This window comes from Chlamydomonas reinhardtii, chromosome 7 (genome assembly GCF_000002595.2).
Source record: "Chlamydomonas reinhardtii strain CC-503 cw92 mt+ chromosome 7, whole genome shotgun sequence".
Lineage (NCBI taxonomy): Eukaryota > Viridiplantae > Chlorophyta > Chlorophyceae > Chlamydomonadales > Chlamydomonadaceae > Chlamydomonas > Chlamydomonas reinhardtii.
The window spans coordinates 2857233-2867317 of NC_057010.1; the positions used below are offsets into that span (position 1 = coordinate 2857233).

At 60.9% G+C, this 10085-nt stretch overlaps 3 protein-coding genes across 3 annotated transcripts; all 3 read left to right on the forward strand.

The window, feature by feature from the left end:
• The first annotated feature begins 746 nt into the window (after nucleotides 1–746).
• Nucleotides 747–2523, forward strand: CHLRE_07g332150v5 (uncharacterized protein). The gene is made up of 4 exons (XM_001690558.2): nucleotides 747–973; nucleotides 1043–1104; nucleotides 1205–1325; nucleotides 1788–2523. Exons 1-4 carry the CDS (start codon nucleotides 916–918, stop codon nucleotides 1868–1870), a joined length of 324 nt encoding a protein of 107 aa, XP_001690610.1. The 5' UTR covers nucleotides 747–915; the 3' UTR covers nucleotides 1871–2523.
• Nucleotides 2524–2576: 53 nt separating this feature from the next.
• Nucleotides 2577–5568, forward strand: CHLRE_07g332250v5 (uncharacterized protein). Its single transcript, XM_043064208.1, has 3 exons — nucleotides 2577–3737; nucleotides 4019–5061; nucleotides 5255–5568. The coding sequence occupies exons 1-3, from the start codon at nucleotides 3086–3088 to the stop codon at nucleotides 5534–5536; spliced, it is 1977 nt and encodes a 658-aa protein (XP_042922776.1). The 5' UTR covers nucleotides 2577–3085; the 3' UTR covers nucleotides 5537–5568.
• A 48-nt stretch (nucleotides 5569–5616) lies between these two features.
• CHLRE_07g332275v5 (uncharacterized protein) lies at nucleotides 5617–8999 on the forward strand. The gene has a single exon (XM_043064209.1). It carries the CDS (start codon nucleotides 5927–5929, stop codon nucleotides 6236–6238), a length of 312 nt encoding a protein of 103 aa, XP_042922777.1. The 5' UTR covers nucleotides 5617–5926; the 3' UTR covers nucleotides 6239–8999.
• The last annotated feature ends 1086 nt before the right edge of the window (nucleotides 9000–10085 follow it).

Genomic DNA, 10085 nt, shown 5'->3' on the forward strand with positions numbered 1-10085 from the left:
AGGGGTCCGAACACCTTTTGGCCGGGTCCCATGCAGCGCGAACCTGGATCCAGGCCGAGTTGCACACCCCCCTCCCCTGGCTATACACTTCCTGCACCTTGTGAAGGTGCATCGGTACAGGTGGATGGTCCGATGCGTGGGTGCGTGGTTTGCCAAATCGGTGCGTTGTGCCAACACAGGCGGCCCTGACTCCGACTCTGACGGGCGCCACCCCTGCTGCATGGAAGCCTAATGCCGTTTCCCAAGCTCCCGGCCACCGCTGTGTTGGGCGTGTCAAGCCGCTGGCACAGGGGCGCGCCATGACCAGTCGTGTTCATGCATGGCAGGCGTGGCAGTGGCCACCCTGGCACCATTGCTGCCACCGCTGCCACCACTGCTGGGAATCGACTGGGGCCGGTGCGGCCGCTGCAGCCCCATGGGTGTCACGGTGGTGGCCGCTGGCACTGGCAGCAGCACCGCTGGATGGCACGCTGGTGGCAGCGGCGGCAGCCGTGGCCGGTACTGGCCGGTGTATGTGTGGTGGTAGAGGCCAGCGCCTGTGCCACCGCTGTCACCAGAAGCAGAGAGCCGTCGAGCGGCCTGTTCAGAGTCAGAGTCAGAAACGTTCGCTCATGTGTGCAGCCCTGTGGAGAGTCACGAGTGGGCTTTTTAAAAGTCATGCCGGGAGGGTCATGCCGGGAGGGTCATGCCGGGCAGACGTGCCCAACGCCGTTGTGATGCCTTGCTGCTGCAAATACCCACATATTGACACGTCAATCAGGCCATCTACTGCAGCTCACAGAGAAATCGAGAAAGAAGGAATCCATCGTCGTAGAAGCATCCACCCGGCGTCAAAGCCAGTGTTCCCAAAGCGTGACAGTTCGGCGCATCACTTGCTCTATATTGCTACATTCAGCCGGTGGCTTTGGGTAAACAATGCCGACGAAGCCGGCCATCTCCATCTTTCGGCAACTCATACGCGCGGTGCACACGAGTAAGTACTTCGGATGTTTTTCCTCTCAACTGTAGCTTCTAACGAGTCCAACCTACGAATCGTTGACAGCGTTCCAGGGCGACCCGCCAGCGATTGTCGCTGCTCGGAAAGAACTGCGGACTGCATTTGAGGTATGGCTACTCATTTTCATATATTGCAGCCCGTAGAGCCTGCGGGGTCGGGGGCTGTGCCGACCCGCCCCCTAATGCTTCCCCGCCTCGGCAACAACAGGCCAACCGTGGCCTCACCGAAAAATCAAAAGTCAATGCGGCGCTTGCCGAGGCCGTGGAGGCAAACGAGTTCATCCGCAATAACATTATTCAGGCAACCAAGAAGGATTGCGGCAGCTATGGTGAGGCCAGGGGGCGTGGGTTGCGGGGGGCAGCAGCGCGTGCAATACAGGAGCATGGCGTCCAAGTGTGTGGGTAACATATGGGTTAGAACATGGTCACAAGGTTGCTGGCGCTACATAAATGACGGCACCATAGATGGCAAGGGCAGGCCAGGGTCACAAACGGAAGCCGCAAAGCGTGTTCGTAAACAGCGCCTGTACGCGGCCCGTCAACGAGAAAACGGGACTGGGGGCCGACTTGATCTGCCGCAACACGGCCTACGTGCGGTCGGTGTCTTTGCGCATGAGTGGAAGGTACCTCACATGGTTGTGCCCTGATCTCGACAACAGCACCCAGCAGGCGCATGCACCATCTGCATTCAGGGGGCAGCGCCGTCCCTGCTTGTAACCCGAAAGCACCGCGGGATGCCCCCAACGCACTAAAACGGGTCCTGACTCCCACGCTGTTGCCCCCGCGCGCAGAGATTGCCCCAGAGAAGGCTGCCCAGCTGCGGAGTCTTGAAGACGCGGACCGCCGGCCCGCGACTGGCTCAAAGCACGGGTGATTTCACGCAGTCCATGTCCAGGCGCACAGCAGCAGTATGAAGGTTGGCATTGGGCAGTAGCGGAGCAGCTGGAGACGCAGCTGGAAGGCTCGTGGTGTGGCCAGGCTGCACGGGGCACATGTGTGCGTCAGCCAGGAGAAACCTTGATGCGGGTGTGTTTGTGCTCGGCCTAGCCTAACAGCATCAGTTCTAGATGAAGGGCGACTCCATGCCCGTCGAAGTTGCGTTCATTTTGTGTTGGATGCAAGAATGTTGAGGACGTGAGGCATGGCGTGTGATGGTTCCGGCTCACGGGGGCAGTGTCGCGCCAAGCAGCCGAAATCGGATGTGGAATGCGGCTGAGTGCTTGAGGAGTCGGCTTGTACGCGTACGTTGCCCGGACTTGTGGGTTGGGTTGAAGGCTGCGAACGAACAGTTTTAGCTTGCAGGTTGTGTGGAAGCAGGTGAAGGCAAGGGGTTGGCCAGCACTGGGCGCGTGACCATGGTGCGCCACCGTGCGCCGCATGCCGACATTCCAACGGAACCCACCGGTTGGCCGGGGTCGGGGCCGACTGGTGGCACGTTTGTGTCGCAGTTCGCTGTGGCATAACCAACACCAACCATCCAGTGCTGCTCTTAGTTGGTAAAGCGGGACGATGTAATCCCCAATCCCTGACTAGGGCTTGTTTCGCAGTTCAACCGACTATGCTGTATCCACAGGTACCCATAATCGCAGGTATTTGCGAAGCACATATAAGTTTAAGGGCATAACCACTGGCGACGCGGCTCATCCGGTCCCTTCAAACACCGATTGCAAGCCCCAGCAAATTTATTTGCATTTACCCACAATATACGCTTCCTATGTATGCAGCTGTTCAGACAAAGGAGGTACGACCCATGTGCGCAGCCGGCGCATGCGGCCCTGCTGCAACGTTCGATTAGTCGCGACCAATTTGCTAAGCTTCAAAAAATGATCTGGTCATAGTAGAAATGCATGCTTTTTAGGGTGAGTCGCCCCGGTTTGCCCAAGTAGATTCGTGGCGCGTGGCTTTCTCGTGGAGCCCCTGTGGTGGGACGAAAACATATCTCGTTGGCCTGCTGGCCACCGCGTAAACACTCTTTCGAAAGTCCTTATTCAGCGTTCTTTCCTTTCCCTGCTGACAGATGGCGACGCTATTACGTACCTCTATACCGGACGGCCTTCCAGACCTGCAAAGTCTCCTCGACGCCACGAGGATGACAGAGACTAGCGGACCTGCTTTGAGCGGCGCGGGAGAGATGAATTGGTTTCCGAGCGATGCCCCACAAAACGCAGCCGATCGACGCTGCGATGTGGGCGAGTTAGCGCTTGGGCCGGCCGCCCCTTTCAACGACTCCCTCCAAGCGCAACTGCGCGGCTCAGCTGCTGGAATTGCGGAACAGGCCACGGCAACAGACAGCAGCACAGCGGAAGCGTCTTCGTCGGCACCCACACCGGCGAGCGACGCGAGCGGCTCGCCACCCACGTGCGCCACAGGCCACGAGGCCAACTGCTCAATGATTTCGCCCCCCTGCTACTCAGCATCCCAGCTCCTTCCCGCGCTGGCTGCCGCGGCGGCTGCCGCGGCTGCGGCTGCGGCTGCCGAGCCGGCGGTGCCGCTGCTGCCTCTGACGGCTGCCGGCCGTTCGGCCGTGGCTGCCGCCGCCTCCGGCGGCGGCGGAGCTGCCGCCGCCGCTTTCGGCGCCGTCGGCGCTTCCACGACTGGCGGCAAGCGCTCCGCGCCGGTCAGCCACTCCACCGTGGAGAAGCAGCGACGCGACAGACTGAACGACCTGATAGAGACACTGGGGGAGCTGGTGCCGCCCATGGATGCGAACGGGCGGGCGCGGGCCGGCCCGAGCGGGGAGGGTGAGTCCGAGCGGCACCAGCGTGTAACCCTGCGACGGGGGCATTTGTTGTTTAGGGCAAGTTTCGGATGGGCACCGGGGCGGCTGCGCAGGGCGCGAGGCTGTGCGAGTGCATGTGCGGCGCTGCGAGGGGCATACAGGCGGCACGCCTGCGCTCTTGCATGGGGGACGGAATGTGACTGGCGTGACCGGCTTGCGAGTAAACTGCGGGACTCTACGCAGCAACATTGTGCCTACCTCCCACCGCTTGCCTCCTACCCTGCCGGCGCCCAACACACACAGGCCCCAAGCGGCCCAAGCACGCCATCCTGGCTGACGTCATCATCGCCTTCCGCCGCGTGCAGCAAGACAACCAGGGCCTGAGGGTGCACCTCGCAAACGCCAGTCGCCTGCTGGCGGCGGCAGCCGCCGGCATGGGCAACAGCAACGGTAACGGCGTCAATGGTGCACCACAGGCTGCGGCGGCGGCCGCCGCGCCTGTCGGCCCGGCACAGCTGCCCCAGCACCATCCGCAGCCGCAGTACCAGCAGGCGGCGACGGCGGCATGCGGCATGTACGGGAGTGGCACCGGCATCGATGCCTGCGACTCCCAGCTGCAGCAGCTGCAGCACCAGCAGCATCAGCAGCAAATGCAGACGCTGCAACGCGCTGGCTCCTGCGCACCCGCGTCGTCGGCGGCGGCGGGAGGCGCGGTATCGCCCAGCAGTGGCGGCGCCGCCATGGCGCCCGTGCCCACCGGCTGCTCCGGCGCCACCGCGCCGACCCGCCTGGCAGCGCCCTTCCCCGGCCTCTCCTTCCCGAGTGCCGCCGCCGCATCCGCCTGCTGGCAGCAGCAGCAGCCTCAGCAGCAGCAGCCGCTGGCGGAGGTGGCGGCCGACGCGTTCCCCTCAGCGCCGCTTATGTCCTTCCCCTCCTCCGCTGCTGCCTCCGTTGCCGGTGCCGGCTGCGCCGCCGCCGCCGACATGTCCGGCCTGCTGCAGCAGTCCTCCGCCGCTGCCGGCAACTGCTACAGCGCGTCGACGTCGCCGCACGCCTCCTCGCCGCTTCCGACGCAGCCGTCGTTGTGCGGCCACAGCGATCACGCGGGCTCGGGACTTCCGCTGATGCCCTCGCCGGGATCCTTTGCCTCCGTGGCGGCGCCCGCTGCCCCGCCGATGCCCGCGGCGGCTCCGGCGCCGCCGCCGGTGCAGCCGCCGCCGTCGTCGTGGCTTATCCGTGTGGTGTGCCCGCCGCACCCTAGCCTGATGAATGTGGCGGCGAGTGCGCTGGGCAGCGCCGGCCCGGCCGGTTCCGTGACGCTGTGCGCCGTCAATCTCATTCCCCAGGTGCGTCGCTCCTTGCTGCATGTGCACGGGGCTATTGGCGTGTGTTGAAGAGGGCGAGATGCTGGTGCTTGTGTTACCTCGGCAAATTAAAGTGGCTTTAATTGTACGGCGGCTGTGTGTGCATGCATGACTGCTTGGATAACAGACTAACAAATGAATGCTCCCCAACCTGACTCCCCAACCCAACCCACAGCCCTGCGGCCGCGTGTCTCTGGAGATGAGCGTCTCTTGCGACGCCAGCCTGCTGCCGCGCATCCAACAGGACATCACCACCGCCGTGCACGACATCACGGCCGCACTGCAGCAGACAACACAGCAGCAACAGCAACAGCAGCAGACCGTGCAGCAGCAGATCGACATGGCGTCTGCGGCCGCAGCCGCCGCAGCCGCCGCGGCCGCGGGGCTGAAGCGCCCCTGTGACGGTGCCGCTGACGCCTTCGCCCCGGCCGCCGCCGCGAAGCGCGTTTGCGCGTGAGCGCTGGTGTGCGTGGGAAGCCGCCGCACGGCGCCACACTTCCCCGGCGCTCCGGTTGCATGCCGCTGGCGTAGAAACTGGAGTTGGTCAAGGGGCCCGGCGTGCTTGAGCACACTAAGAAAGATTTCGAGATTGAGAGGTTGAGACGCCCAAAAAGCGGCGCCGGCGCGCAGGTTGAGACCCGCCGATGTCTGGTTAGAAGTCTTTGATGGCAAGCATAGGATGGCACGGTGTCTGGTTAGATGTCTTTGCTTTGGTTTGTTGCCTGCTGTGCTTGTGCTTGGCAGCGGGACATGGTTGGACACATGGCGGGCCTTGCCTGTAGAAACTGAACCCGGCGATGTCCGGGAGATGACGTAGACGCTTGCGGCCTAGGACGGTGATTTTCAAATGGGGATATGGGGGCCTCGGCACCGAGGAAGTCAACTTCCGGGAAGGGACGAATGGAAGGCAGGTAGGAAGCAGCGTGGGCACAGAGTTGCTGGTTTATTTGGGGGGAGGGAGACGCAAGCAAGCCACACACGCTGGCGCCCAGCAGCTTGGGGGCGGAGCGAGCGAGCGCTCAGTTTTCTGCCTCATCTACCGAGCGCCATGTCGCAGGCTGCTTCAAGCTGTGGATGCGTTTCTGCGCCGCGCATTGCTGAGCGACGCGGGGCTTGCGAGTGTAACCCATGGGGCGGGGGAGGCGGCTCACGTGCGTGAAGATCCTTGGAGGCCGATGTTTGCGGTGGGCTTGCGGCCTTCCCACCGAGGGAGAGCGGAGCGTAAATAGGATGGAAAATGGCTGAAGAAATTGCAATGTGTGTGGGGTGATCTGACCTGTGCGGAGTCAACAGGAGCAAGTCTAGATTCATTCCATAAGTGTCGCGGCCTACTTGTTTGCCGTGGTGTTTTAGGGGCAGTGATTTACCTTCGGGTGGCCCCAATCTGTGCCCCCGCTGGGCCGTTGGGCAGGGCTTTTACAGCCAGTTGCTGCTTTTGTCAGCACAGATGAACACGCTGGGGTTGCAAGTTGATGGTTGATAATGTAGTCGCGCGTACACACTGTGTTCCTAGGCCGCACCAGTTGGCAATGTACGAGAAGCCCTGGTGCGCGCTCTCTTCATATGTAGTCCGCTGGTTGGTGGTTTTGCTAAATTCATACCTTTGAAGTCCTGGACTGGATAAAATTAGATCGAGGCACCTAAGCCGCCAACCCTGTGTGTGGGACGCCGCAACTGGCGAGCTTCGTCGGACTGGTGCGCGAACGGTGGCCACGGTGGCCATGAACTTAGCCCTGTGTGGCGGCGAAGAGTACGGTGGCCGGATGAAATTGACAAGCTTGGCTTGCGTGCTTAAATGACACAGGTCAGGGTAAACAGAGGGTTGCGTGGCGCTTTTTGCCAGCAGGCACGGGGACTAGCCATCGGCCGAGGGATCATACTCGTTTGCCCACCGGTGGCAGTGCAGGTGCAGGCAGGCACAATAATGACGGGCTTTCAAGCTCGCAATCAAGCAATGCGCGTCCCGGCGTGACGTGAAATGGCTGTAGGGGTCGCGCATGACTCATCTTACGCCAACTTGTGAATGAGGCGCGCGACGGTCTTCCCCAGCAGACGCGCTTGTGCACGCGCCAGCAGGTGTTTCTGCGTCAGGGGCAAGCAGCAGAAACTCGGCTGAAACGCGAGCGGCGCAGGCTTGCCAACAGTCCGTTTACAGTTGTTGCGGAAGTGGCAGGTGGTGGCGTGGTTCAGAACTTGCATGATGAATGACTCGCATGACAGACGGCGTACTCTTGCGGGGGATGGGTGGGGCGCATTCCAAGCCCGAAGCAACGGAGGGTGGCTACCACGTGCTTTGGACCCGCTATGAGGCAGTGCACGCACAGGTGGTGCCGTTGGCGAGCGGGTCCGCGGGAGCTAGAGAACTACTATTTGCGCGTCCGCTTCAGTCGTGCATGGTTGAGGAGCGAGGCTGGCCAGGGCGCGTGTTGGCGCTTTGGCGCTCTCTCTTTCAGTGTATACTCCGAGAACTCCAAAAGGTGTTCGCGTGGCATGGCAATCTGGCGCAAACGGAGCTGCAGGGAGGACCACGGACGGCATGCAGCTTTAGCTCCAGAGTTTTGGAAGCTCGGGTAAGCCTCGAAGTAAGGAGGGGCTGCTGTGATGGCGGAGCAGTATGGGACCTGCCGCTGACTCGCACACACACCTGCTGCACACGTCGGTCCGTCGTGTGCAAGTAAGCATGCTTGGCCTTGTTGAGGCATTAGTTGGGGCAGTGGGCATTGCCCACTAGCAGGAAAACAGCGTGGGCGTGGACACAGAGCTGTGTTAAATCGCATTGATGCGAAGAGGCTCCCCAGGTTGCGGCGCAAGTAAATTATTGCCCGGTGCTCAGGAGAAAGTGCGGCTTGGTGTTGCTGTCGGATGTTGCAACGCTGTTTGGTTTTGTAGATCCGCGTCCGCCGCCTGACTGCTTGCCGGCGAGCGGGCGGTCTTGACTGTTTGATTGGAACAGTATGTTGTGCGGCGCAACATCGGTGAGGCATGTGTGCATACATGCGTGTGCATGCGTGTGCATGCGTGTGCGTGTCTGTGTGTGTCAACATTGTGTGTGTCTGTGTGTGCACGGGGCTGCACATCCGGGCTAGCAAGGCATGCGCGCGGCTCTGACTAGTGATGGCGCGCGGCCTGGGACCGCGCGTTGATTGCTTTGGGGACTACCAGACTAGCCTTGCGGGGGCTTCACACAAACCTTGGAGCAAGCAATTTATGTGTCTGTAGGAAGGGGCTGGGCCTGCCAGATGACTGCCCCGTTTGGATTGGTGCGCATGCGTGCGACACTATATGGATGTACAGGCCGGCGGGTGGCACCCGCGCTTCTGGGGGCTATGGCAGCGACGCCGCCCTACTGCATCGCACTAGTAACTGGGCAGGCATAAACTTAGCCATTCTATTATCCAGATTGACGATTGACTGCTGGGGAGGTCGTGGCCAAACAGGGATGACCTCAGTGGAAGAAGTGACCTGCGGTGACTGGCCTATTCCCAAGCTACCTTGCAAGACGATAACGGGCGCTGTTCTTTCAGAGCCCACATCACACAATTAATGAAGTATCGTACCGGTCTTTCAGTCGTTTAGTAGTGTGTTTGCTGGTCGTACCTTTTCTTGTCGTTTGATTGTGGACAAGCGGGTTGGAGCGTGGCAGGCCGTCTCTGCAGCTACAACGTGTGGCCTAGTTGCAGTCCTTTCGGCGCCGTCGCGTGAGATGACGTGCTGGCAGTTGCATCACCTTGGGGTGTCTGCATTCGAGCGACAGCCAGACGTAAGGCTCAGTGGCGCGGGGACGAAGTCGTGAGTTTGGACACGGTTGGGCTAGGAGGTAAATTGTACGGGCTGGAGCGATGAGGGACATAATGCATGTTACGGGGAGTGGGCGCACGGAGTGGGCGGTTGCAGTACTGTATATGTAAACATTTATGAAGCATGCCGATGCTGCACGTTCGGCTCAACCTTGTCCCCATGAGGCCACGAGGGACACGGCAAGCTGCGCCCGAGGCTGCTCGCTTTGGCAGCAGCAACAGCACCCAGCAAGACTAGTACTAGTACTGACTGCAAGGCTAGGCTGGCTAGCTTCATGCTTTACAGCTTCAGGCTACATCAGCTCCCCCACCCCATGCACCAAGAGCGTGCCACGGATTTCGGGAGGAGCCCCAAACACAGTCCTGCGGGCCAAACGCAGCACAAGGTGTGCAAACATGCTTGCAGTGCAACAACCAGGGCATATGAAGCACGGGAAGGTCTGCTCCTGCGTCGTGGCTGCGACATGTCATGTCGGTACAAGTGCTGTAGGGCGCCAGGGTCCGCACGCTTACTCGCGGAACATACACTTTTAGAGCGTTGATGGTTCATGTTACGTGCTTATAAACACGATTGATTGTGGAACGGTGTCCTCGCGCCGGGTGGGGTGGCTCAGGGTGGCTCTGGGCCTTTCCATTCATGGATCCCTCCTGTGTCAGTCTCCCAAATGACTCACCAATTCACCATGATAGAGGCCGTTGAGAAGAGTCGATTGGCACCGCTCTTGCATTGAATGATGGAGTGGAAACCCTTTTCAAGGTTGTCCGAGGTCCCACGAGTTTGGGGGCATGGGGTCTAAGCATTTTGCTTCCTACCCCACCCCATCCCCTTGTGAGCTAGGACTCACTGTGCGCGGAGTCACACGGACTTTGGCCGCGGGAGGGTTTGCAGCAAAGTCGGGGTTGGTGGAGTCAAGTTGGGGCCTGATAGCAATATAGCATGTGATGGCTCGGCGTCTTCGGGTGCTGGGACTGTCCCCTCAGTAACATCCGCATTCTTGTGAGACCAGCCCACTTTTCCCTTGAGCGAGAGAGCCGCCTTTATCACTGTGCTTTTGGGGGGGAAACGTCGCCGGGCTGGCTCGCTGCTATGTGGGGCGTGTTACTGTACGGTAATGTTGCGGGAATGGAAATGTGCATTTCCTTCATCCATAACGCGCCGTACCCAGCCAGTTGCAACGGCACCTCGACTATCCAAGCGTCACTCAGCCC